Raw genomic sequence first — 27,463 nt, forward strand, 5'->3', positions numbered from 1 at the left:
TTTTGTAGGTCAACTTCACAGACTTCGTGTTCGAGGGTGGGAATGCTGAAGGTGTTTGCGTGTACGACTATTTGGAAATACGGTGAAGTATTTTGTTTGCATGAAACCTTTTTTGTTTAAGGTACCCGTGTCAAATTTTGTTGGTCGCCATATAAACTTCCGTCTGTGACTACTGACACGGAATCACAAATAGTTTAATTTGCGGCTCCACAAACAAAACTGCTTGTCCCTCACCCAACTGCGAAATACATCAAAATCAACTCTGGCTAAACAATGCACTCTGAACTTCTTTACAGAAACGGTGGATATGACGATTCAGCGTTGATCGGGACGTACTGTGGGACCAACTCTCCGGGTCGTTTTATTACGCACAGCAACCAGATGTACATGAAAATGTACACTGATCCGATGTCGAACTTGCGCGGTTTCTTGATGTACTACGACGGCAGTCTGACGGGTATGTATCATGATTTTGCAATTAGTTTTTGCGTTTAAATGTAAGAGGAAAAACACGGACGGTTTATTATCCAACGTTGTGTATGGAAATAAGTTAATTATTGTTATCTTGGTAAACTTCATGTTTTGGGAGTAGCAAAAAAAAAACGTGGAAATGAAACATTTTTTTTTGTTATTTTTTGACCCCACCGTGACTTGAACCCTGGCCACGAATCCCGATCTGGGTCAGGCGCTTGACCAATACTGCGTTTTCTTTTTGTTCTCAGGTTGTGGAGGGACACTGACCTCTGCTGACGGATATTTCCAATCTCCAAATTATCCGTTCGCTTACAACCATAATTCGGAATGTTATTGGCTCATTCAAGTGTCCGAAGGTTCGACCATCAGGCTTACGTTCACAACGTTTGACATAGAAACACACGGTTACTGCGAGTTTGATTATGTGGAGGTAACCAACCGTTGTGAATTTTTGCTTTACGGTTTAATGACATGCCACTAATAAAGGAAGAAAAATTCCACTAATGCAGGAAGCAAAAGAAAAAAGTTCTTCTGGCATAAAGTTAACGTACTGTATTCTTCCAACGTTTCGTATGTTATACGCGGCACCAAACCCTGATGAAGTCTGGTCGTATGGCAGACGAAACGTTGAAGGAATACAGGTCGTTAATTTTATGCCTTTAAATTATACTAGTTTCTTAAATCCTCAGGTGTACGATGGCCCAACAACTGGTTATCCATCTCTCGGCCGTCAATGTGGTTCACGATTACCTCCTCCATACGAAAGTAGCGACAACCAGTTGTACGTCAAGTTTAGGAGTGACCCCTACGTGGCTGGTTCTGGCTTCATGGCTCAGTACCACGTTGGTGAGTAAAAGGATTTTCAAAAGTGATCTGGGTGCTTTTTTGTTTTTTGATTAGATTGAAGTTTAATATAGTTAAATCTCTGGACACCCTTGTGCCAAGACCTAAAAAATTTCTTTCAATTTGTCAGTGACAAGATATACGTTTTCTCATATATATATATATATATATATATATATATATATATATATTTGCCCCAATTATATAGGCATGGTCAGTATCAAGTGATACTGTTGTTGTCAGTATTTATGGTTTTCCGCTGTGGCCTTAAATCTCTAACTTTGTTAACTGTTAAAATACTACTTTACAATATATACTTTGTGTTTACGTTTGTCTTGAACCAATGAAAGACCATCACGACCCATTTTTTAACCTAACAAGACTTTGATGTCAGACAGCTCTAGCAATTACATACAAATATAAAAAAGCCGCTACAGGCTTGCGAAGTAACTAAATGATACAACACTGTTTAACTCAACTATTATGCTGTGTGCCCCCCTACAGTAATGCCCGTGGCTCTATCCTCGCCCATTAAAACGCAGATGGCAAGGAAGAATTAGCCAAATAAGATCACCTTTATTGAATTTGTATATAACGCAACCATTTTCGATTCTCCTCGTGGCGAACGGCCAATCATAGTTGAGAAACCATGGTTTAATTATTTTCTGCATTTTATTTAGAATGCACGAGGATCATCGATTCCAAGAGTTCGGGCAAAATCCAGTCTCTGGACTTCCCCAACAATTACCCCCCAAACCGAGATTGCGCTTGGACCGTGAAGGGTTCCTATGGCAACCGAATCAACATCACGTTCAGCTACTTTGCCATGGAAACCTGTGTTGATTGTTCGTGCGACTACATTGAGGTTAGCAAGCATTGCATGTGTTTTTTAATTATTTTACGGGCAGTTGCATGGAAGTGCATAAAATTAACAACAACGATCTTATTAGTATTAAACAATATCAACTTTTTAAAAAAAGTGCTTCAAACCCCATCGATTCTCGTAACTGAGTACTCGTGTCTGCTAGTACGGCATTGTGTATTAGATGTTAATATTGTTCAATGAAAGCTAATAACAGATTTGCTCATAATTCTGAGAATAAAGAAACAAGCCCATACTGCAAAAAGTTGACATGTGGGGCAAGAACAACTACGTCAATTTTAAACTGATAATGGCATTAATTTCTGCGTCTTTAAAACAAACAAAACATGTCTTTCAGCAGTATGAGCCAGTTGTTTCTTTGTCAGAATTGTTTTAATCACTTACACTTGAGAGCTGCTGGCAGTGCGTATACACCATATCTGCAGCTCTCAATTGCTGTGGCTTTTTTGCACATATATTTACTTACACTTATTTTTACGATTTCAATTGTGTTCTGTGTAGATTTACGACGGCGAAGACATAAATGAAAGTCCAATGTTGGGCAGATTTTGCACAGGAAATCCCGGTCCTTTCCGAACCCAATCCGATAGTTTCATGGCAGTATTTCACACCGACCCTTCCATACAAGCACCAGGGTTTGAGATTACGTGGGCTGTAGACGGGTATGACGTCACATTCTGTTGTAAATATCAATTAAGTGATTTTTTGCTGGGACAAGTATTTGCAGGCGTATAAATCGCAACAAAAAGGGCGTGTAACTTGCCACGTAATATGGGATTATTATATGTAAGTATTGGATGTGTAGGTGCGGAGACACTTTGACAAAGCCGACAGGCACAATAACGAGTCCAAATTACCCGAACAATTACGATGACGACAGGGAATGTATTTGGCAAATAAATTCAAGTCCTGGAACAAGCGTTGAACTCACCATCACCGTTTTTGATGTTGAACACCACTCCCAATGTAAGCACTATACGCCACAATGAGGGACTGGATGTATGATATAATGATCCAGGTGTCTATAACGGCCTTGGATGACGTCACGCTTTCGTGCGTTCCAGGTGATTATGACGTTCTGGAAGTTTACAACGGAAGATCGATCGACGCAAGTTACCTTATCGTCCGTCTTTGCAACTCAGAGAGTTCCCCACACAACTTACCTATGATCGTTACGTCAACGTCAACTTTTATGACCGTGAGGTTTCTGACAGGTTCGTTTTTGTCGTTTGCTGCCGAATAATCACCATTAAAAGTACGTTATCTTGCCAAGTAATGTTATGTACTAAAGAGAACAATTCAATGTGCTCGTGCGCCGTACAGCTAAGCAGTTTTGACAAATACAAACTGGAACCAATAACTCGAATGTCAATAACAACTATTAACCATTTCAAGTGATGTATTTTCCGGTTCTGAGACTTATTTCACACTTTCCAAGTTCCAAACATCACCACGCCCTGCATCAGAGAAATAATCTTCTTCCTCATAAAATATTTGTACTTTTTGTAACGTTTTATGACCACAGGAAAGTTGCGCTCCTTCTATTGATTTTGCCGTACAAAGAACATATTTTTCATTCAGACGCTTTTGTTAACGGAAGAGGTTTCAGTTCCACATACCGGGAAGTCCCTGGCATATGTGGAGGTCAACTTGCTACGTCAAGCGGAACCATTACGTCACCGAATTACCCAGGGAATTATGGACAGTACCAGGACTGCGAGTGGTTCATTGACGTTGGAGAAGGTAATGAGCGTTTTAAATACCTTTTAAGTATTTTAAATTACGTTTTACCGTGTACTTTTATCGGTTGGTCAGTATTATGTTTATTGCTTTTGGTGTTCTAACTTCTAACGTGTGATTTACTGTAAACCACGCACCATAGCTCACTGATTGAGAGACAAAATAATTTGGTCTCCATTGAGTTTCAACAGAGAAAAGATGTATTCGAAACACGTGAACGAAAATTTATTAGACAGTTTTGTCTTGGCAATTAAACTTTTACTGAATTCCAGAAATCTCAAAGAATTTTGCATTTTATTGCAGGTAGTACAGTGGTTGTCGTATTCGAAGCTTTTGACATCGAACCAGAAGACATTTGCGAATTCGATTACGTGGCTTTGTTTGACGGCAACCAGACCACAGATCCAATGCTTTTGAAAGCTTGCGGCACTTCCATCCCAGACCCTGTGCAGAGCACTGGGCACAAGATGCTCTTCCAGTTCCACTCGGACCCGTATTTCACTCATACTGTGAGTTGTCTTAAACATAAACCTTGCATATGTGTTGATTTTTGACCCTGCATATGTGTTGATTTTTGACCCTGCACATGTGTTGATTTTTGACCCTGTATATGTGTTGATTTTTGACCCAGCATATTTGTTGATTTTTGACTATGAACATCAGAATCGTTCTGTAGCACTGCAAAATCCGGCAACATATTGTATTCAAACTAAGACATTAGGTTTATCACCAAGTCCTTTAATAATTATGATTCAACGTGTCAAGCCCAATTTTTCGAGTAGGACCTGCTGCATGTATCAACCTTTCCTTAGAGAAGCTGCACTATGTGTAGCTGTTCGCAACTTGTATGTATGAAATAAACCCAATAATAATATGTTAATCTTAGACCGTTTCCTATCCCGGCGACGGAAGTTTGACTTCTGCTATCTTTTTTCCAGGGATTTAAGGCAACTTTCAGCAGCGGTTGCGGAGGAAAAATCACTTCCTCGACGGTTTGTGAACTCAATTTTTCCATCTACCATTTCTAATACGTTTTTGTTGAACAGGACGGGGACATAATGTCACCCAACTACCCTGACAGTTACCCGCCGTCGACCAACTGTACTTGGACAGTCCAGTCTCCAGAGGTGGACGGTCACATCACACTCACCTTCACTCACATGGACATGTACTTTGACCCCTATTCCAATGCGATCTGTGGAGGGTACGGTGCTTTGACCTTTGTTTTTTTTGCGTTAAAGTAGCTATTGATAGAACTAACAGCATTTTTTTGAATTCGTTTTGAGTTTTCAGCCTCACAAGAAGATATAGACTAGGGTACACAATTTTATATAAACAAGAATGTGTGTCATATTTGTTGTAAACAATCTATCGAGTGACAAATACCTTGAAAGCTTCACTGGACGTTGTTGATTGCAAAACAACATACATTTTTCCTACATTTTATGAATAAAAATCATCCCGCTTGTCACTTTTAAATCACTGGCGTGCCATATTTGGCAAGTGTGCCCTGTGTCGTGCACCCCTGATATACGTTTAACGCGAAATACAAATTCGACAATCACTTATTTCAGAGATGACTTCGTCCAAGTCCTCGACGGAACCTCCATGACGTCACCACCATACGATCTCTATTGTCGCACCTCCCTCCCTCCCCCAATTACGTCACTAAGCAGGGCATTCACCGTCACAATGGTTTCCCAGGTACTATTCCTTCCTAACATTTTGGTGACCGTTTGTTTGATCTTTCTACCAACCCCGAATAATGTTTCGTTTCTCATCATCACTACTTTAAAATTGTCTAATGAAGATGGCAGGACTTGTTTACTTAGACGTAGTCATATTATTATATGCATTCCACTATTATCAAACATTGTCTAGTGTAGTGCTATTCTTGCTGCCTGGCATTATATTTTTTTCAAAGAACTGTACTCCCTGCGTGAGGTTACATGATAACTTGTTCCCTTATAACCCTGAAGAAGTCTCACTGGATAGTAGACGAAACGTCAGTTGTAAAAAAAATCTCGTAACCTTATGCCAAAAGAACATTTTCAAGTGTCTACAATACAATTTAATCTGCAATGCTTTTCTTTAGAGTCAATTCCAGCGTACCGGTTTCAGAGCAATCTATAGCGCGTCTACATCTCGTTGTGGGGGAGAACTCACAGCTCAAAGCGGATATTTTAATTCTCCTAACTATCCGGATCTCTATCCGTCGAGCACTCAATGTGTTTGGACTCTCAAGTATGAATAAATGAGACTAAACCACACGAAAAGATTGTAAACAGTTGGCAGATTGCAATCTTTAGTTTCATTTATTCCCTTATCCTTAACCCTCTTTTGTTGATATAGAGATGTTTTGTTTGTTGGTAATATTCGGACGTTTATTTTGCAGGTCTTCTCCTGGGAACGGCATCACACTTAGCTTCTTGTTTTTTGACGTCGAAAGTCAATCCAACTGTCTCTTCGATTACGTTGAAATACGCGAAGGTGGGACCAACACACACGTGACTAAACTAGTTCAAAAAGCTAATTTATTTAATAATAATTTTGACTGGCATCGGACAATGATGTCAATATGTTAGACCGTGGGCCACCAAAGCTTATGAACGGTGGCATCTGATCTGCACATTTATGTGCTCTTTGTGACAAAAGTTTAGTGAACCCTGTTCTCGGACCATCTACCAATTAAAAAACCGTATGTCGAGTTATGCGCTCAATAATGCAGTGTAAATATATAATGTGAATATATCATAGGCTTATATGTGCAAAAAAAGCCACAAAATATTGGCAAGCTGCAGATTGCCAATATCATATGCTTCTTCTGCTTGAAAGAGTCTACAGTAACAAGTATATTAACAGGTTCTCAAGATGGGAATGTGATCATGCACGCTTGTGGAAATCAGCTACCGTCTAATTTAACCACGATCAACGGCCATATCCTTTACGTTATATTCCGTAGTGACATCAGTACCGAAGGAAAAGGATTCCAAGCAGCTTATCAACATACATACGGGAGCACTACAATAGCGTAAGAAAATATACTTTTTAGATGAACAACAAGTCTCACTAAAATGTGATTTTCGACCAAAGTATCCAATTATCATTTAATTCCTCCGTTTTCTTTAAAACGAAAATTTAATTATTGTTTGTTGAATCTCGATACGATAGCTGTGATTACCAAGCAAGGACCTGCGCAGTGGGGCGATCCTGTCCTTATTATCTTATTATACGAAAGCATAAAACACTTCTGCGTTGTAAAGTGAAATATATATTTTACAAGGTCACGTTTAGGACTCAGCAGATTACGATTTTAACTTATTTTAACACTTAAGGAATTTATGCCTTGTCTTCAAACCTAACTTCAAAGCTAAAAACAGTTGACAGAAGTGATATTATGAGTGAAACAAAATTGCAGGGAGTTTGATGGAGCGATTGCATCACCCATGTACCCAGGGTTATACCCTGACGAGACCGACGCCTACTATTACATTTACGCACCCGCTGGCCGACTCATATCTTACACTTTTACTTTGTTTGACTTGGAACCACCAACCGAAGAAGGGTACGTCACAGGTTTTTTTGATATTAAACGTGAATTACCTTTTTGTAATATCATAAAAATAGCTTCATTAGACCTTGGAAGACTTTGCAAACGGCACCAACTATCAAACACATTTCGTCATCAACACATCTGCAGTGGTTTACAAAGCCTGCCTCTGAATTGCAGTTGACGATAGCTTATTCGTATGCATATCCAATCTTTCAAATGAGCTGTATATAAGTCACTCCTTCGACCCATTAGGTCTCATCAGTACAGCATATTTTGCCCGTACAATAGGTCAAAACAGTTGCCCTGTATGGCTGAATGCAGTACAATATACATGTACAATCTGTAGAACAGAAAAGAGCTGACCCAGTTCTGCATTCAATTCTTCAGGTGTGTCTACGATTATCTGGTGATTTACGACGGGGACACCACCGACTCTCCTGGAAAGTTTTTCGGTTGTGGAAATGACTTTTTGCCTCCATCTGCCACCTCAGCTCAGGTGAAATCAATACAGCGTTTATTCTGTGAACCAGAAGTCGGCAACCCCTGGATCTGTAGTCAAACGCGGCTCTTTTACCCGGTGTTGTGGCTCGTATGGCAAAAAAAACTAAAATAAAAAAAAGCAGGGAACGTATAAAACGTTATAGTGTTCCATTTTAAACCCATTGGCAAAAGGAATCTAAACATCATCTGTAAGCTTTGTACGAAATACCTGACGGAACCGAATTTTTGAATTACTCGTAAAAAGTAACTACATTATGACCCTCTGTACATTTGCCGTGTTTCCTGTGGCGTGTTTTATTCTCGACTATGCACAAACGTATGCATTCATATTTTATTTAACGTTTTGTTGTTTGTAACGCAGGGCGTACTACTCTTGTGGTTCCACAGCGACTGGGGAGCTCACGGTACGGGATTTTACATGAACTGGGTGGCGACCATGGGTGAGGGAGTTCCCCCGAATCCCACAAACGTTCCCACAATTCCCCCTGGTGAGTTGGATACCACGAGTTTCGGTTAAATATCTGTAATAGTGAAACTCCCAACAAATTTGACACGTGTCATATAATTTTTGACATGTAAACACACGTGGCATGTGTCATGTATCTGCGACATGTATACACTTTGTACATGTGTCATGTAATTGTGTTTAGGGACATGTGGCGCCGAGCAAATGGTGGCAGCGGTTTATCCAATCTACTTTGTATCGCCCGGCTCGCCAGGACTTTATCCGAACAACTTGGATTGTATTTGGGTGATTGAAGCAGCCCCGCAACATACGTGAGTGATATCAAAACTAGTCCTAAAAGTGACTCCAGTCTTTGTGTGAATCATTAAATAAAAGTAAATCCTTTTTGCCGACTGCCTTCGGTGAACACAAGTTCTTTTCAAGAAGCTTTTCTAAGAACATATATTTTGCCCTTAGATCACTGTCAATATTTTCTTTATCCAATGCATTAAAGATGTTAGCAACTAAAAGATCTCTTGGTATTCAAATACAATTGTTTTCATAAAACAATACACAACGCCCAAACTTGTGGGGTGTCATGTACAGTTACGTAATTTCAGCGTTAGGAAAGTTGGAATATTTGGTGCAAGCAAGCAAAGGGATATGTCAAACATATATATAATACTTTGAAATTCAAGAACAGACATTTTAGTTCCTTATGGATTCCATAATAAATTGTACATACAAAAATCCAAGTGCTTACTTCTATCTTACTTATAAAGTAGCTCGGGGGTTATGTACAGCAAGTAACATAACAATGGGAACTTAAGTTAAAGTTTTTGGAAAATTAATCGTATGTCATGTATTCTTGCAGTGTGATGTTGACGATACTATTCATTGACATGGAATCGATCGACGCCTGTACCTTCGATTATATGTCGATTTATAACGGTAACAACTTGTTCCTTAATTTGCTGTGTCTTGCAAAAACTTAGCTCAAGCTTGGCCATCGAAACCTTGTTATTACTTTATCAAAATCACCATATATGTTAAAAAGACCTTGTTGTTGCTATGTACGACTTATTGCTGGAGTATTGAAGCCACCGAAGACTATTTATTGATCTGAGAATTAACGCCAAAAACGACGTTTTATTTTGCTAAAAACAACATGCGATTTACCCCAAGTTTTGTGTAATTAGTTTTTGCAAAATTTATTAACATCTTAATAACTTTCGTATAATAACTTGTTCCGTTTCTTTCTGTAGGTCCCAATGTGACGTCATCATTACTTACAACCGTTTGCGGTAAACGAACTCCAAATGCTCCGATTGTGTCAACGAGCAATTATATGACCGTTCTCTTCCATTCGGACAACAGCGTCGGCTATTTAGGCTTCAACGCTTCATACCAACAAGGTACAACACCAACGTGCTTTTTGCGCAAGTGTTTACCATTGGCATCAATAGTTTTAGTTTTATCGTGGTGTGAAATGTTGATTAATTAAGGATATTGAACGTTATATTAAATTCTGTGACGTTTATTGACGCGTTTTAATATTTTGATGATAGCTCACGTTTTATAAGTAAGAGTTTTTAGGGCTTTTAATTTGATTCCAAACTTGGGAACACGGTTTACTGATTTGCCATAATTGCTGGACAAACACTAAAAAAGAGTGCGCACATGTCAATGTCATCTCTATTATAGACCAGTCTTTCCCATCTCAGAACAATTGATTTGGTATCTCAGTGCACGTATTGTTAAAATCAAAAACCATAATGTCTTTGAAGGTTGCGGCGGTGTTATAATATCAGACTTGGGTGCAATTGAATCCCCGAACTACCCGAATGATTACCCGCCCAACACTTACTGTTTATGGGACGTTGTGTCAACCCTGGGTAGCAATATTACCCTTACTTTTGATCCGACATACGGAATTCAAAACACTGACAATGCCAACTGTGCCGATGAGAGTGGGGACTATTTGATGGTGAGTCGTTGCATTAAGTCGCTTTTTACTATGTGGTAGAGAAAGGGCGTAACAATTTCATCTTTCTTCGAAGTTCTTAAGTTTAGATTTTACTAGTTAGAACTGTTGTAGCCCATGCTATTTTCCTTCATTATAAACAGATTGAGGAGATAACTTAAATACGTACCAAGATTAGAAGCTAAACTGACACGACTTCAATCGATGAAAAAAAAACCAACCAACGAAATTACACGTTCTTTGTTAGGAAATATTTTATTATGTGTAGCTTTTGAATGGTCGTGACCTCGATTCCCCACCGCTTACTCCAAACAACGGTCAAGGCAGCGGTCGCTATTGCGGGAGTTCCCCACCTCAAAATCTAGAAACGCAAGCCAACGGATTGTTGATCGTTTTCAAGACAGACGCTACTGGGAGTGCTGCTGGTTTCAGGTAACCCCGACTCCGACGTTCCTATAAATAGGGGATAAAGCGCCCGACCCATATACCAAAATGAAAGCCTGATCGGGATTCGTGACCAGAATATCCAGGGTTCAAATCCCGGTGTGGTCAAAAAAAGTTAAGAAATACAGGACAACAGAAGTGCAACGAATTTGTAACAGTTTTTCGTTTGAATTAGATTTGTTTGAGTGTTTTTCAATACATACAAGCTGATACTTCATCACTAAAACGACAAGTATTGAATTGCCTCAAGTGACAATGTTTTAATGAGGTCTGTGGTTAGCGGATAAATGCTACGCTATATAACTGGTGGGTTTGCATATTGGCTTATTTTGCAAACTGTCCGAAAATTTAGAAACAATGTCGATGAGATATATGTGCAAAAAAAGCCATATTATTGCAAAGGTTTTGCAACACTGGTTGTCGGATAAGATTTGTTTTTTTTGAAACTAGTTCGTGTTTAAAGTGTTCTTATTAAGTGTGAAACATTCGCAGATTCACGTTTACCGCTGAGCTCGGTGATTGTGGAAGTTTTCTGCATCTTACCGACCAAGTTACATCCGGGACACTATCGTCACCCAACTACCCGAGCGTAAATACATTGTTTCGTACATTGCATGCAAACACACGGCACTCTCAATACGATTCTCTTCATAACAGAAACAATTAAAAATACAATTTGGTATTGTCAAAATTTAGATATTGGATACGAGCTGTGAAATATTACCAACCCTTAATTTTTGCATTTTATACAGGGCAATGTGTTAAACTTCATGTCTGCTTCGTAAGTAATATAAAAGCAATGTTTTTTGTAAACTTAATGTGTTGTTTTAGACTTACCCCATAGGTATTGACTGCTATTGGATTATTGAAGCTCCGGCGACTGAAACTGTTCAACTGGATTTCACAACCTTTAACGTTGAAGACCACAGCAGGTATGTAACGTTTCTCAATGATTACGACATCAATTTAGCACGTATGTCTAATGGATCTGTAGAATGGATTTGAGTTGAGTTATTTTTCTTCTCTGACAAGCTGGACAACTAAATAACATTCACAATGGTACCAGCATTGTATTTGTTATATCGCAAGAGCGATTTGGATTTAGTTTAGCAACAAACTAAGTTTATCAAACGGTTACTGTTGGGACTGTACAAGCTGCAATTGTTTGGCGGCACATATGGTAGCAACACGTTCAGTAAAATATCTGATCGGTTTCTCAGCAAACCTATACAGGAATTGTGAGTGGTGAACATAATATATAAAGCGGTTTTAGCCCATTTGTATCCGAAGATATTACAATGATTTGTTATATACAAGTTTTTTGTTTTGCGCAGTTGCCAATACGACTATGTATTGGTTCTTGACGGTCGATCTGGAGACGGTGAAGTCCTTGGAAAGTTTTGTGGCACAACTCAGCCCCCGACCACTAAATCTATCGGCAACGAAATGACTGTTAGGTTTAGATCAGATCCATATGTTACAGCTGGTGGATTTCAGGCTACATATAGCTTAGGTATAACCAGTACTGTAGTCTTATTGCCACGACATACGTAGGTGGTCAACATCTACCTTATCTCTGTACTGTGTGTAATCTTTACACGAGTTCACTCAGTTCATACACGAGTACAGTTTGACGCACACGGTGTTAACGCCAGTAGGATAATTGGAAATACATGGGACTAATAGTCTTTTTAATCCAGTACAAACAAAAACGTTTTGCTCCAACTGCAATAAACACATTCCTATGCCAGAATCCCGCCATTCGTTACATGTTCGTATGTGCATTATGCCAACTTAATGTTTAATCCAGTACAAACAAAAACGTTTTGCTCCAATTGAAATAAACTCATTCCTATGCTAGAATCCCGCCACTCATTACATGTTCGTACGTGCATTATGCCAACTTAATGTCGCTGTATTTGTTTTTCAATCTATTCTTACCAAAACAACAACAGCATATAGTTGAATAGTAAACGTATATAGACACCTACTAAGCATTTAAACTTTTCAAAGCTGACCAAAACTGTGATATTTGCAGCTGCTTGCGGAGGAACACTGGTGGGGGTCGGGGGGAGCATAACCTCCCCCGAGTACCCCTCCAATTACCCAGTGTCCACGTCCTGTTCATGGGTTGTGCGTGGTCCCGCTTACCACTTCCTCTCATTCGAATTCGACTCCGTAGACCTGGCTGTAGTCGACGGAGCAGTTTGTGGGGATGGCACTGGCGATTATCTTGAGTTCAGAACTTACAACTTTACCGGTGATTATTAATATATTGGTATAAAAACGTCAAAACTACCCCGAAAGCGTAACGTATTCAATGATAAGGTTTTTTTTACACAGCCTTCCATGAACATAAGTATCATGGGTATTATGCAAAAATTATGATGAAAAAAGCATGTAAAATTATTGCTATAGCAGTTGGTGTTTATGGTGTGCTAGTGAAGTTTGCCTAAAGTATTACTTTTGAGTAAAGTTGAAAAGAAAGAGTAACAGACCCATTATTAAAAGTTGTTACTGAATTTCGTTTCTACATTTTCACAATAATTTGTTTTTTTTTACAAATTATTGTGAAAATTAAGGTTTTGTGTAGAAACGATCATTTTTATTTCTGCCTTAGGTCCGTTATTGGCAACGGTTTGCGGGAGTGCAATTCCAGATACGATCGACACCGTCACAAACGTCGTGTACATTACATTTGTGAGCGATTCCGCAAATACAGCCGGCGGCTTCAGTATGAGTTACCTAGCCAGCGAGGACGGTAAGTGTTTTTTTAGCAATAGTGGTTTAAAGGCTAAATTTTGTCCCCATGGTGAAGCATAAAACACTGTATCTGTAACTAGAACTGATTTATTTGAACGTGAGCGGTTGTATTAAGATAAATATGCATTTTTTATGCAAAAAAAACAAATGCATGATACTTGACGTGTAGACATTTGTGGGATGCGCAATTTCAATAACACGTCTATGTTTTTACGGTTAACTTTTTTCTTTAATCCAGCTTGTGGCGCCGACCTTAACAGCGCTGGAGGTTCAATTTCTACTCCAAACTATCCTAATGCCTACGACCATGCCCGCACGTGCACTTGGAACATTGTAGTTCCTGACAACCGAAGAGTTTTGCTAGAGTTTCATGCGTTTGCTGTTGAAGATCCATACGAAGAGGACGGTGTCTGTTACTGGGATTACATTGAAGTATGCGTTATTCTTTTGTGTTTTGTTTTGGAAAAGGATTTACAAGAGAAATGGAGTTTTAAAGTTTTTGTAGCAAAAACTGGGCATTCAACAGTTATTTTTGACTTTAGTTCAACACCAATAGCAGCATTTCAACTATAAAAAATACGTTGAATTCTGTGCTTTAGGTATTTATATCTATAATTTTACAATGTTCAACAGTAATATACACAATGTATAGGGAGTATATATTGTACACAAATACACACTATTGTGTACAACAGCGTTGCTATATTAGATTTATATTCGCAGGTTTTTAATGGAATAAACCCCAACTCACCGTCATTAAGGGGGCGAATATGTGGCTCTGATATGCCAGCTCCTTTCCAGTCAAGTGGAAACACGATGGGTGTTGTATTCGTGACAGATGCTTCTGTTTCCAATGGAGGATTCCTGGCAACCTACAGCTCAAACGAACCGAGAGGTATCATATTCTTAGCATATATACAACATCATTTCGCCAAGAAGATGTTTGTGAGCTGCATACAGTTGGCCACTGTTTCGACTTATTGGATATTGGAAGGGGAAATCCTTTTTTCGGGAAACTAATAATTATTTGCGGGAAGTTTAATTGGGAATCCAACCGAACCTTTTTTGAAAACTTTATCTTGATAAACTTGCTTTCATCTGTAATAAGGTCTGTTTTTTGTCTCCTAAGCATCTGTCCATAAAGGGATGTTCAAATAGAAGTAAAATAACACATTTGATTCACTGAAAAGTCAAAATGGACGGAGAGCTTAAACACCACAAATTAACAAATAGCAAATCAATAAGAGGTTAAGTAAACTTTTGTGTGTTTTAAAGTTTGTGGCGGACTTCTTAATTCACCGAACGGCGGGTATTTTACAACTCCAAACTATCCGGGTCAGTACGGTAACGCCATGGAGTGCTTGTGGACAATCGAAAACCCGAACAACGTGAACTCGACAACCCTCATCACGTTCCAGACATTCCATGTTGAAAATCACGTGATCTGCGACTTTGATTACGTCATGTTCAGGGCAGGTACGCAAAAATAATAATGACGGTATTGTGTGTTAGAGTGACTTTATGTTTGTCATCTTGCTGCATGGCAACCAAAACACATTCTATTTAACGTTTTTATTTTGTTTTTTATTTCCGTTTAGTTGTTAATTTTCAATGAAATTTTATGGCCATTGTTGAAAAGAATCCAAAATTTTATCCTTTCAATGCAAATCTATTGCAAGCAGCAAAATGCCTTGTTTTCTCATAGGAGCAACTTATGATGGCTTCCCCGTTGGAACTTACTGTGGCCACACCAAACCCGACCCGTTCGGAATCGCTTATCCACAAAACTTTGTGCAATTCATATCTGACCCCTACGTTACCGACACTGGATTCAACGCTACATACAAATTTACTAGTAATCAAAGTCTTGTTTTGAGTTTTTAAGTTGCATCACTGTCAGGTTTACAGCGTCATAGTTTCCACAAATGACGTTATCTTTGTTTTAGGATTTCAAGTGTGGAAAGTTTGGTTTTTAAGATAACTCATTAATATATAATCAAAGCTGATTTAATGTTTTTTGTTGCTTTGTCGCTGTGCGTACGGCTTAAGGTTATAAAAACTCAGCAACTAGATCAAAAGGGGAAATTAGGAATTTTCATTTCTTTTTAAATTACAAAAAAAATGATAATTTTTGTTGTACGTAATTCATAAAAATATTCTCTTGATTAAGAATGTGGAGGAATCATCGGAGGAACTACAAACGGTGTCGTTACCAGCCCTAATTACCCCGACCCTTACGATAACGACGATTACTGCCTGTGGACCATTGGTGTGGTTGAGGGCCACAAAGTTAATGTAAGTGTCCGTCCATAAATTGTACACTCAAATTATATATCAAAATAAAAGAAAATAAATGCACTAAAAAGTAAATTATGTATAAAAAATTAGAAAATAAATGCCATAACGAGTAGAATATATGCTTAAATTATATTTATATTATGTCTGCTACCATGTCAGGTAGCTTGGTTCACTGATCCAATACAGTTTGCATTATTTTTTTTCACCTATATTATGCAAGTTCATTAAAAAAATAAATTGTAATAAATAACCTGTAATTTTATGTTTGCTGGTCAAGGTATTGTAATTGTTCGGAACTAAGTGCTTGTGGTCAATAATGTTGTCAAAGAACCATTGCTGCTGAATTGGATCGAAGGTTATCATATTCTGATTTTTTTCGGATAGCTCCTCTTCACCGATTTCCAAATCGAGCCGCACAACAGTTGCGTTTACGATTACCTGAAGATATATAACGGACCGACAATCGACTCGCCTCTCGTGGGCTCCTACTGTGGTGACAACAAACCCACCGAGTTCCAATCTGGTTCAAATACGGTCACTCTGCTTTTCCAAAGCGACTACTCAGTAGCTCATGGCGGTTTTAGTGTTGAATGGTCGGAGGATGGGTCAGGTTAGTTTGGGGCTTTGGGTTGTTCAATTTGTTTTTAAAGATACGTTTTATGGGGAACTTGGAACATCCTTTTTAAATGGAATTTAATTGCAGGGTTTTTAGGGAATATGGCATAGGGTTTTGAGGGAACTGTATTTTTAGGGATCAAGGAGCAGAGTTGTTAAGGGAAGATAGTATAGGGTTTTGAGGGAGGGAATATGGCACAAGGTTTGAGGGAATAGGTTTTTAAGGGAATAGTGAACACAATTGCTCAATTTTGTTTTCTTGTTTTTCAATTTTGTGCAACAACTCCGGTCGGTCAGTTTTGTACGTGCAAGTGTCTTTTCTTCATAATAATGCCTTCCAAGTCTTCCTCAATTTGAAACACATCGTGTTGTTTTAGGATGCGGGAACGTCATATATCACCAACAATCTGGTAGTTTCTCATCACCAAACTACCCCAACTCTTATCCTCGAAACAGTGACTGTATTTGGCAAATGATTGCGGACCCAGCTTATCGTATCAGTGCTACACTCGACGAAAACTTCTATATTGAGTTCGACGATGCATGCTTATATGACTTCGTTGCCGTAAGTTCTTTTACTTTTGTGGCCTTTTTTTTATGTCATTTAAGAATGTTTTTTTTACCATAAACAAAATTATAGCAGTTTTTTTTGTTGTACGTATGCGTCTGAGTTTAAGTCACCAAATCCGTGAATTACTTTGTATTTCTGCACTGTATTACTGACTTCTGAACAGCATTTTTTTGTAACAACATTAATCAACAAGTTGTTATTTTCAAAGTGTACAAACCACCGTTCAGTTGTTTTTTTCTATTGGATCTAAACAGCCGTCAAAATTCAAAAAAATCAAAAAAATAAAATATATCTGTCTACAGCTCGCTTTGCTAATTTTAACATGTAAGAATATTAAAACGGTGCGCGATCGTCAGTCTGTCAGGGGGCCTTTGGTTTAAATTGATCCAATTTTTACATGCCGTCATCACATTCAATCATTATGTTATGTTTAGTTCTACGACGGCTCGTCAGAGTTTTCGCCTGAGATAACGAGATATTGTGGAGCAGCCGGTGACGATACAGCTCCTAGTGACGATCCAGTTCGAAGTTCAATCCAGTATCTCACGGTGCGCTTCAGGACCGACTTCTCAACCCAACGAACCGGTGCGCGTTACGTTTTTTATTTCTGTCGATAAAACAGTGTATATGTTAAAATAGAAGAGAGGTTTGTTTTTTGTTTAATTTAGTACAAAATGCATTGTGTAAATAATTAATGCAAGGACGGTAATCACCACGTGTAGTTTATTGGTTTAAGATCTTAACATAAATGACTAGACGTTTTGTTGCTTGGCATTTTTCAGGCTTGAAATTCTATTTTATTCAAAAACGAACAATAACGGCAACAAAAATTTGGCAAAAATGAATTTTTCCAAAATATCTTGAGTCACACACGGTAAAACCTCTTAGAGTGGATTGATTTAACTATATGTTATAAACAACTCTTCTGCCAGTAAATCAAACTTATCAGTAGAGGTTATTTGGTGCTTTCAGGATTCAAAACTGATTGGGAAGCTGTTTGTGGACAGACTCACACAAGCGCGACAGGCACAATCCAATCACCCAACTATCCATCCGCATATAACAACGTCGAATACTGCGAGTTCCTCATCACTTACGACGACGACTTCAAGTTCATTATGCTCACGTGAGTACTTAAATCGATCGCATGTCTCGAACTGTTCAATGTCAGAAATAGGTCGTCAGTTAAGGAGGTTACGCTTCTCGGTCGTGACAGGTTTTTTCAAGACCTACTGAAATGTTCTTTTTTTGTCGTTGTTTTTGTTGGCATATTTTTTGCTGTCCAAATTTAGGTAGTGCTATGTGTCGCAGACTTTTTATGCAAAACTAACTTGCGGTTTTACATATTGACAAGTTTTAAATCCTCCTTTCAAGTACAAGTGACTAGTATTTTTCTTGTCGGCATTTAAAATGGGATGATGCAGCATCGACTTCAAACTTTTATTTCATTTACAGTAAATTTATGTTGTAACTTCTTAGACCCACCCATTTTAAATACGTCTAAACTATACGTGGTCGTAACTTTGCAGGTTCAACCAATTCAACATCGAGGCTGGTTCCGGCCCAGGTTTATGTGATTACGACTTCGTTCAAATCTACGGTGGTTCCGACAAAAGCGCTCCGATGCTGGGATCGTTCTGCAACAATCTACGGCCAACCACACCGATCTCATCCGAAGTATGATTTTTTTAGTAGAACCTCAACCAGAAATAGTTTTTTCATGAAACCGTTTGATGGTTTTGGTGTTCCGTATTTTATTGCCGTCGCTATTGTAAAATATCACAAATAGACAGCACCACGATGAAAAACAGCTGGGAAAAGTTGTCTTTTTGTTTCTGGTTGAATGTATGAAATGCCCTCCAGAAAAAAAAAACCTTACCTTATAACTTGTGCTTTTGAATTATATAGGGAAGCATGCTAGTTGTATTCAGCACCGATCCAGCCACCGTGGATTACGGCTTCAGAGCAACTTACGAGAGTTCAGACTGTGGAGGAATGCTAACAGATTCAAGCGGTAAATTACCGGAGAAAGTCGTAGTTTTCTTATTTCAGGACAAGTACAAGCAGTGTACCCATGCATTTACTGTAACATTATAACATTATCTTAAACTCTTCGTAGGCAATTACACACAAGCAAAAGGACAAGCTAAAATCTTGTGCATTAATGCATATTTTTATCAGTATACGAGCTACAAACAGTCTTATTCATGAAACATACAAAAATATTACCTGTTTACTGTTTATCTTCACCTATTTACCACATGGCTTTTGTTCCACAGGTTCAATTAACGCTTTCACGCACTCGGATATTCACAACAACCGTAACTGCACGTGGCAGATTGAAATTTCGCCAACCAACCGACTTGTGGATTTCCGGTTTTCCTCGTTTGACCTGGAAGCTCATTCCGGTTGTCAGTACGATTACGTCAAGGTATATCATTTGGAATTTTTTTGGTTACATTTGCCTGTATGTAATCTTTGTATCCAATTGTACGAAGGTTACAAAGGCAGTGGATATGAGGAAGTTTTTTAAGCGTTTTACCCACTAACAATTCTGAATCTTTCTCGAATAGTAATTTAATTCCAATGTATGCTGTTTTTCCAAGTCAACAGGACATTTGTCACATTGTTTCGAATCGACTAATTCTGATATGTAGATTTCGGTTTTACTGCGTACCTCTCGTTAAGCTGTTAATCGTTCCGTCTTTTTGGTATTGGTTCATTCTCCAGCGAGAAATAAATAAATACATTATTTCCATACTATGGCAGATAAAGCTATTTTCTTTATTTTTATTTTGTTTTTTAATCAGTTTTATGATGGAATAAACACCCAAGCGCCGTTGCTCGGTACCTACTGTGGTCAGCAGCCCCCATCACACGTTCTCAGCACTGGAAATCAACTGACTATCGAATACATCACAGACGATCTTGTTACAGGTGGATAATCCGTCTTTTCTACAATTTTCGTGTTGATTTTTTGCATACGTTGCACAAGAAAACTGTTATTGAATTGGCTGCGATCCTCCGACGGACGGTAATTCTCGTGAGGATATCACCTTTACATAGGAGCCCTACTCAATAGCCTTTATGATTTAATCGGAGCCAATGCTATTTTATTTTTATTTATTGTTCGTGTGCGTGAAATACTTTCTTTTCAACGGTAATCTCTTGTAATTTCCCGAAGAGTAAACCAAAAAAAACACACCATAAACAATCAATATTGTGAAACTTTCACCTGATTTAATATTGTCGAAAAATCGATTTCGCCTGACATCTTCAGTTTTTTATTCAAATAGACAAATTGGTGTCGCTGATATAACGACAATGCCTAGAATAGGGATAGATTCAGGCAAAATTAGGGAACCAGCCCCAACATAAACCCTTTTAAACGCTATAAAAACAACCGAACTTGCTTTGAAGGAAACGGATTCACGGGTGCATATCGTGCAATGCCTGGACCTGACGAAGGTTGTGGAGGAAGTTTAAGTGGTGACACTGGCACCTTTTCGAGTATTGATCTCGACAATTCAGGTGATATTGCCGCACTTGTAAACACAGGGTGGAAAAAACCCGACATTGTAATTGCCGAATGCAAGCTCGCTTGGTTAACGTATTGTTTTAGCTAAAACATAATACATGACGTCACCACTCACGCGAGCCTTCGATCTGTATCGTCATTCAGGTTAGCTCTATATAACTGTGGAGCTTGACCAAGAAAGCAATTTTTAACTGATGATGGGAAGTTTTTACCCAAGTATTTACTGCATAAAACATGTCAAGCATACAGACACTTATTTCTCGTAGCAAAAAGTGCTTACTTTTATAAAGTAACTGGAAAAGAAAAATATTTACTAATCTCATGTTTCAAATATGTTGAGCAAATATCAAATATTTTATTCATTCATGAAAAAGAGTTCCTGGTTAACTGACAACACAGTTGCAAAACGTTTAAAACAAATGCAACAAGAAATTCACTTTGCTTTGTATTTTCCTATTAGGAAACTACGACACCAATCTCAATTGCATCTGGTTGATCGAAGTGGAACCCCATATGGTAATTACATTGAAGTTTGATTCTTTCCGACTGGAGAACGAATCATTGCCTGGAATTTGTGGATATGACTTTGTTCATGTAAGTACAGCTACCTGTGAATACATGACAGGTCTGAATTTCCAACTGTTTAAATCTTTGTTTTTTGTTGGTGAATAGTGCTTATTTTGTTACTGTTAATTTAGAAATGAAACAGAAAAATTTGTGATGAGCAACTTTTTAATTTAATGGGTTTACGTCTGCTCTTTGTTAACTTTTAGTCGATTTTTTTTTTGGCGTTATAGTTCGTACTAAAATTTATTTATTAAATATTTATCTGTGATCATGGTATTAAAAAATAATTTTCGTCTCTAAAAACCGGAACAAAAATTTCATTCAAAAATATATTAGTTATATTGGTCAGAGAGCCTTTATTTTATTTTATTTGCACCTAATTCTTAATTTGCTTTCATAGACACTGATGATGCTTTTAACGAAGCGAAATATATATATCTAATTAAAGAAGACTGAAAGATTTTAACCTGAAACGAAAGTTTCTTGGACAGTTGTTATATATTGGTCAGATATTGGTTTTCAACTAAAGATAACTGAAACTCTTTTTTTTGAAAAAAGTAGTTTTAAAAAAAGGATGATAAACAGACTTACAAACACTTTTTTAGATTCGTGACGGAGCAAGCGAACTCGACCCACTTGCCCTCGATGCTTGCGGTTTCACCACCCCATCGCCTTTTCGTTCATCGACCAACCAATTATTCGTTAGATTTGTTTCTGATCCCTACATTACGGATACAGGTCTGGTTTCACCTTTTAAATTAACCAGCTTTATTTGCTGCAACCGCTTTTCGGTTTTTGCATAGAAACCGTTTGTTAAAATAAACTGAATTTTTTATTGTGCGCCATTCCGTTGTTACATCTAATATTAGCATAGTTGAAAAATACCTATTTTCACAACTTGGGTTGTTTTCAGTTTATTTTACCAACCAGCTTTATTTGTTTGGTGAAGTTCTAAGTTAAAAAGTAATTGTAATTCCATAGGTCTGTGATGCTGTGCAATGCGCAGAAGTGTTCCAACTATACTTTGTTGTTCAAACTTGCTATTTTTGTGCGACATTCGAGCATTTTGCAAATTCAGTACCGTTCGGGTCTTCAAATCCACCACACAACCTTATTCGAAAATAAATATTTTCATCTTGTAAGACTGGCCCTAACGCATGCATCAGATTGTATTGCCAACCGACCTTTTACTATTACTACTTTTGCTCTTGTTCCAGGTTTCACTGCAACGTACACAACCTCACCTACATTATGCGGAGGGGCGTTTGGAGCTGGGCCAGCTTACCTTCCAATCACATCTCCCCAACTGTCCGGTTTGTCACAGTCTTTAGGTTGCAGGTAAATATATGATGTACAAGGCTTAACAGAAAAGCTACAAAGTATGTTTTAAGAAATAAGCAGTATCGTGCTTAGTTGAATACTTGTTTACAATACTTGCTTTACCTTTAAAAATTTCGATCATGGTGTATGTGAAGTTGTTGCAAAAAACAATAATCGCACAAGTTACGTTTTGTTGGCTGTTCCTTTAAAAGCAATACACCGCAGTGGTGACTATTTCCGTTTCATTTTCATTAAGGTTTAATTTGCATACGCTTTATTATATTGTGCATTCTTTAATCAAACTTATTGTTTAAATTTAAATTTATTCATTTCAATTAATTCGATCATTGAAATTTCAAACTTATTATTTAAATAGTGTAGAGCTTGTATATAGAAATATCAGTGTTTTTTCTGTTTGCAAGCGTTGCATGTATAAATTGCACAGGTGGACAATAGATGCTGGACTGGATACGAGTCAATTCGTGCAGATTAACTTCTTGGATTTGGATGTTCAATCGACCTCAAACCAAGGATCAAACTGCGCCGTGTCTTACGTTGAACTGAGAGACTTTCCCCTTGGTTGGTGTTAGAGTATCTGTAACCTTTATCAATGTAAATGCGTTGTAGTGGATGATTGCAACCACAGTAATATAAAACAACTGCAAGTTATTTTACAGTTTCAAGTTGTACGGATACCTTCGGAAATATACAGTTAGCTATCGGATTAGAAATGCACAGATCTTCACTAAATATCGTGAAAGCTCATAAAATATGACTTGACAAAATAAAAACTATTTTTTTTCTTTTTAACACGGCAAGAGAATTCTATTTGAATATGACAGGAATTGGTGATGCCAGTAGGCAAAATAAAAAATTTTTGTTTTAATAAAAAGATTACACTGACGCAAACACAATATTTTATCAAATTCCTTCTGTTACCTTGATTTACATGTTTTCAAGGTGACTACGGCCAAGTACGAAGATATTGCGGTTCTGATTTGCCGGAAGATTTCATCAGTTTGGACCAAGTGGTTCAGGTACAACAACAAAATAGTTTTGAAAGTTATTTGGCAATGCTGGAGAAAACATTGAAACCAAAACTGCGAAAAAGATTGAACACGTTTCGATTGAATCTATGGCCCTTTTAGCAAGTAGAATTGCCGGACAATTGCCAAGCTAATTGTGCGCGGTAAATGGCATGCGAATACAGCAGAAACGCAGAAGTTGCTATATATGTGCTTGTGTTATAATCATGTATTTGTTCATCGCTAGATTAACCTACGGGCAGACGTTGGTACGACTGGAAGCGGTTTTAAACTTCAGTACAAGGCTGTTGGATGCACTCGTAACACTAAGCAACCCTATGGACAGCTATTCAGGTTCGTGTATTTGCAGCGTTTTAAATCAATGGCGCTATTAAAACGCGTCATTATGCGATTGGTCTCTGTAACTAAAACATGATGGTTTAAGTGATAAATGTCTGTTCACATGTCATATTTGGAAAATTTCTTGTAATACTTAAATATTTTTTCCTATTTTGGCAACATTGGAAGTTGATATAGAAGTGGAAATACCATAAATAAAAATAAATCTGTATGTTACAAAAAAGATGTTTGCCTTTTAGTCCCGGCTGGCCCGATCCACTGGCTGCCGGCCTCGACTGTCAAACAATCATCAACGTTCCTGAAGACAACGAAATTCAACTTTTCTTCAACTTCTTTAACGTGGAATATGAACCAACTTGTAATTTTGACTACCTTGAAATCAGGCAAGACTTTGCTCTAACGACTTACTTTGTGACTTACAATTGCTATGAATAAGCCATACCGATGATTAGACAACAAAAATGTATTTGTTTGCCATAAATGTAACAGGAGATTCCGTCGACGTAAACTTTCTTCTTCAGAAGATAACAATAGAATTAACATAGAACGCTTGTCGAGTAGAGTTAGCATATAGTATATGAAATAGGCAACAAACCTGTACTGTTTATGTTTAAAGTATGTACATAAAGATTAACCTATTTACTGTAACATAATTGAAAGCATATATTTGTTGCAGGAATGGTTCAACTGCTGATGCCCCAGTAATAAAACGTTTGTGTGGGAATGGTCTTCCTGATCCTGTGTTTGTTCAGTCAAACGAGGTTTTCATTCAGCTTGTTACAGATCCCTACATTGAAGGATTTGGGTACGTGAATTACTTTTTAAGACCAATAACTATTTTTTTGTCATGTTAGTGTTTGTTTTTTACACTCCAGAATGGGTTTCACTGAAAAAATGTTTAACTGAATATAATGCTCAATATCAGAAATGTAATGAGATTTTCAATTTAATTTAAAGCAGTGCTTCCCAACGTTTTTTAGTTCGCGACCCATTTTTAATGAAAGTTTTATTGTGCGACCCACAATGAGATATGACCAAACGTATGATAAAAAACAACTATAATGCAATAATTTCGTGATCTAATAGAAAACTGTAACATTTAGAAATGCTTCGCGACCCACCTGAAATAGCTTCGCGACCCACTGGTTGGGAAGCACTGATTTAATTCAATCGCAGACTTTAAATTTAACATCGAAATAGTTCTCAGAAACAATAAACCAAATCTTATCCGTTGAAAATTATTCTGTGGTGCCCCTTCCCTTCCTGGCCTAAGGCAGGCACCACCACAGGAGGGGTTTTGCAGCCCATGCGGTGTACCATGGCCCGTACGATCCTAATAGACCATGTTGATCAAACGGAAGCCATGAAGAACACCATTGTGTGTTATAAAATTAAGGAAAATGTAGCGAGAACCCTTGGCACCAACTAATGTGATCCCCAAAATTTTAAAGAAATCTTTTGTGCTCTGCCCTAACCACGAACTTCCTTTGTTTATTGGTTGATCAAGTCCTGGCCACAGATTTTCAATTCAAACACTATCCGACTCTATTACTTTGCATGTAGTTACGACATCACTTACACCTCATCCAACAACAGTTGCGGAGGTATTGTAGTTGGCGACCACGGAAGTGTTTACAGTACTCTCTACCCACAGGTATTTGTACGATAAAACACTGTAACCGCCTTTACCAATGTAGGTGTTTAAAAAAATATTTTTAGTGACACTGTTGAGCATCAAATATAAATATTTGTTGGGTATTTTAGGCGGAATATTAAGTCGCGTGTGCATCTCTTGTGTCCAAGTTTTGAGCATTTTTCTTTCGCTCCATTGCTTGTCAATCTAAATTGTTTTTTTAGCCATACCAACCAAACACTGATTGCGGGTTTTCCATAAGAACACCAGCCGGGCGTCCGACCACTGTACATATCACTTTCATTGATATTTACTACACGGTGAGTGCACCAGTCATAGTTTTCCGAATAAACATTTTTAGGTTGGTTTTCCATGCTGGCTTTGAGACTCCGCATACTTGTAGTTGAGTGTAGGTTCTAACCAGCTGTTTGTATACTGAAGGTTGCCAACCTCTGGTATATTTGAACCCTAATACTAAACTATAGGTTTTTAAAGGAATTCCGGATACACCTAATTAATGAATCCAGTGGCTTCTTTTTCCTTTTGTTCGTGTGCAATGCACCTGGAAGGATTTACCTCGCAACGCAATAATTATAAATCTACCAGAACGAATTGTTGTTTTGTTTACAATTTCGGTCACAGAAGGCTGACATAACATATTAGTTTGCCTTCTTTTGTACCCAAAAGCTTTTTTTATTATATCTACGTCACGCTTTTGAAAATTCGGAACAACACAACAGGGCATCACAATTAACACACTGTTAGAGAACCATTAACTTATAATACATGTCCATTCATATTAACCCGTGCTGTGTTCAGTGCGATGATAACGGGTGCTCCTGTGAAAATGACTTTTTGACCATATATGGTGGACCGGATATGACGTACCCCGCCATGAGCTCCTACTGTGGCTATGGAACTTTAACCGATCTCAAAAGTCCAACTAACGGGGCCTATATCAGGTATGAATAGACTGCCTGCATTTCATTGGTTTATGGCAGGATAATCACGGTTGGTATAAAGCAACAAAGCCTTTGCTTAAGTTTTCGGCGATTTTTATTGTATTGCTACAATCATGTTTTGTATTGCTTTCCATGTAACATCATTTTTGCGAGAATAATTTTTTTTCAAAAGAGTGTACAATATTTCTTATTATTTTTTTTAGGTTAAAAACGTCAGATTTTCCTCCGGGGTCAAGAAACAATGCCGGTTTCCGCGTCGACTTCGAGTCCTAAACTTTCATTTTTTCAGTTTTCCCCGCTTATTCAACGTGTAAGAAAAAGTGAAGTCAAGACAAGAAGTGTTTACACAAATTTTTCATGTAATACTTTAGTTACACATTTTTCGTTTAATATAATTAATGTTGATGCAACTGTGCAATTGTTGTAGTTATTTTAATTTTTCGTATAACTCCCTATATGCAACTCATCACAACATGTACTGAAATTTGTTGAAACGAAGTGCAATAAATAAACTTGTAAATCTGAGTGTTGCTTGATATCAGAATAACATTTTTTTACTTTGCTGATATCTAACCAACAGAAGTTCTGTGCTTGTGCATTTTGCCAACTGTATTTTGTAATGAACGGTATGCGTAACTTGAAATTGCGTATGCTCCCCGTTTATTGCTACTTTAGTTATCTAGTCTGTAGCACATCAAAACTTGCACTGTTTCTCTGTCGTTTTAAGTTACACGAAATTTGACTACAAAAAAAATTATCATGTGGTTGTTTAAACACACATCTTTACCAAATATAATTAGGTTTAAACCATTTCTATAAAAAAAAAACAATTCGCTTCGTAATTAAAAAGGGGAGATTTCCCAATCGGTAGTTTTTTTTCCTTTTTTCGTTTGTAACGTCATGAAAGACCATCAGCTGATTCACTTTAAATTGTTTGGATGACA

General features: G+C 37.8%; 1 protein-coding gene across 1 annotated transcript in view; it reads left to right on the plus strand.

Moving 5' to 3' along the window:
- The window catches only part of LOC145909173 (cubilin-like), a 38,348-nt gene extending 11,333 nt beyond the window's left edge, over positions 1 to 27,015 (plus strand). Inside the window, exons 26-80 of the mRNA XM_082996497.1 lie at positions 9 to 82; positions 297 to 457; positions 723 to 904; positions 1,164 to 1,320; positions 1,998 to 2,182; positions 2,702 to 2,862; positions 3,006 to 3,166; positions 3,265 to 3,414; positions 3,782 to 3,943; positions 4,244 to 4,449; positions 4,879 to 4,932; positions 4,987 to 5,144; positions 5,515 to 5,644; positions 6,036 to 6,184; positions 6,336 to 6,430; positions 6,803 to 6,971; positions 7,359 to 7,505; positions 7,881 to 7,989; positions 8,356 to 8,482; positions 8,645 to 8,771; positions 9,314 to 9,390; positions 9,705 to 9,854; positions 10,227 to 10,426; positions 10,692 to 10,855; positions 11,360 to 11,456; positions 11,699 to 11,799; positions 12,202 to 12,380; positions 12,906 to 13,127; positions 13,488 to 13,628; positions 13,869 to 14,062; positions 14,354 to 14,525; positions 14,906 to 15,106; positions 15,336 to 15,485; positions 15,801 to 15,925; positions 16,313 to 16,538; positions 16,921 to 17,108; positions 17,549 to 17,699; positions 18,087 to 18,240; positions 18,644 to 18,791; positions 19,023 to 19,128; positions 19,394 to 19,545; positions 19,925 to 20,051; positions 20,535 to 20,645; positions 21,113 to 21,246; positions 21,825 to 21,957; positions 22,437 to 22,557; positions 22,985 to 23,118; positions 23,500 to 23,576; positions 23,812 to 23,918; positions 24,164 to 24,307; positions 24,601 to 24,729; positions 25,488 to 25,578; positions 25,782 to 25,877; positions 26,377 to 26,519; positions 26,723 to 27,015. Coding sequence (XP_082852623.1) covers positions 9 to 82; positions 297 to 457; positions 723 to 904; positions 1,164 to 1,320; positions 1,998 to 2,182; positions 2,702 to 2,862; positions 3,006 to 3,166; positions 3,265 to 3,414; positions 3,782 to 3,943; positions 4,244 to 4,449; positions 4,879 to 4,932; positions 4,987 to 5,144; positions 5,515 to 5,644; positions 6,036 to 6,184; positions 6,336 to 6,430; positions 6,803 to 6,971; positions 7,359 to 7,505; positions 7,881 to 7,989; positions 8,356 to 8,482; positions 8,645 to 8,771; positions 9,314 to 9,390; positions 9,705 to 9,854; positions 10,227 to 10,426; positions 10,692 to 10,855; positions 11,360 to 11,456; positions 11,699 to 11,799; positions 12,202 to 12,380; positions 12,906 to 13,127; positions 13,488 to 13,628; positions 13,869 to 14,062; positions 14,354 to 14,525; positions 14,906 to 15,106; positions 15,336 to 15,485; positions 15,801 to 15,925; positions 16,313 to 16,538; positions 16,921 to 17,108; positions 17,549 to 17,699; positions 18,087 to 18,240; positions 18,644 to 18,791; positions 19,023 to 19,128; positions 19,394 to 19,545; positions 19,925 to 20,051; positions 20,535 to 20,645; positions 21,113 to 21,246; positions 21,825 to 21,957; positions 22,437 to 22,557; positions 22,985 to 23,118; positions 23,500 to 23,576; positions 23,812 to 23,918; positions 24,164 to 24,307; positions 24,601 to 24,729; positions 25,488 to 25,578; positions 25,782 to 25,877; positions 26,377 to 26,519; positions 26,723 to 26,792 — 7,779 coding nt within the window. The 3' untranslated portion in view covers positions 26,793 to 27,015. The remainder of the gene's footprint in view (positions 1 to 8; positions 83 to 296; positions 458 to 722; positions 905 to 1,163; positions 1,321 to 1,997; positions 2,183 to 2,701; positions 2,863 to 3,005; positions 3,167 to 3,264; positions 3,415 to 3,781; positions 3,944 to 4,243; positions 4,450 to 4,878; positions 4,933 to 4,986; positions 5,145 to 5,514; positions 5,645 to 6,035; positions 6,185 to 6,335; positions 6,431 to 6,802; positions 6,972 to 7,358; positions 7,506 to 7,880; positions 7,990 to 8,355; positions 8,483 to 8,644; positions 8,772 to 9,313; positions 9,391 to 9,704; positions 9,855 to 10,226; positions 10,427 to 10,691; positions 10,856 to 11,359; positions 11,457 to 11,698; positions 11,800 to 12,201; positions 12,381 to 12,905; positions 13,128 to 13,487; positions 13,629 to 13,868; positions 14,063 to 14,353; positions 14,526 to 14,905; positions 15,107 to 15,335; positions 15,486 to 15,800; positions 15,926 to 16,312; positions 16,539 to 16,920; positions 17,109 to 17,548; positions 17,700 to 18,086; positions 18,241 to 18,643; positions 18,792 to 19,022; positions 19,129 to 19,393; positions 19,546 to 19,924; positions 20,052 to 20,534; positions 20,646 to 21,112; positions 21,247 to 21,824; positions 21,958 to 22,436; positions 22,558 to 22,984; positions 23,119 to 23,499; positions 23,577 to 23,811; positions 23,919 to 24,163; positions 24,308 to 24,600; positions 24,730 to 25,487; positions 25,579 to 25,781; positions 25,878 to 26,376; positions 26,520 to 26,722) is intronic.
- Positions 27,016 to 27,463: the final 448 nt, after the last annotated feature.

The sequence above is a fragment of the Ascidia mentula genome, chromosome 7, assembly GCF_947561715.1.
Source record: "Ascidia mentula chromosome 7, kaAscMent1.1, whole genome shotgun sequence".
Lineage (NCBI taxonomy): Eukaryota > Metazoa > Chordata > Ascidiacea > Phlebobranchia > Ascidiidae > Ascidia > Ascidia mentula.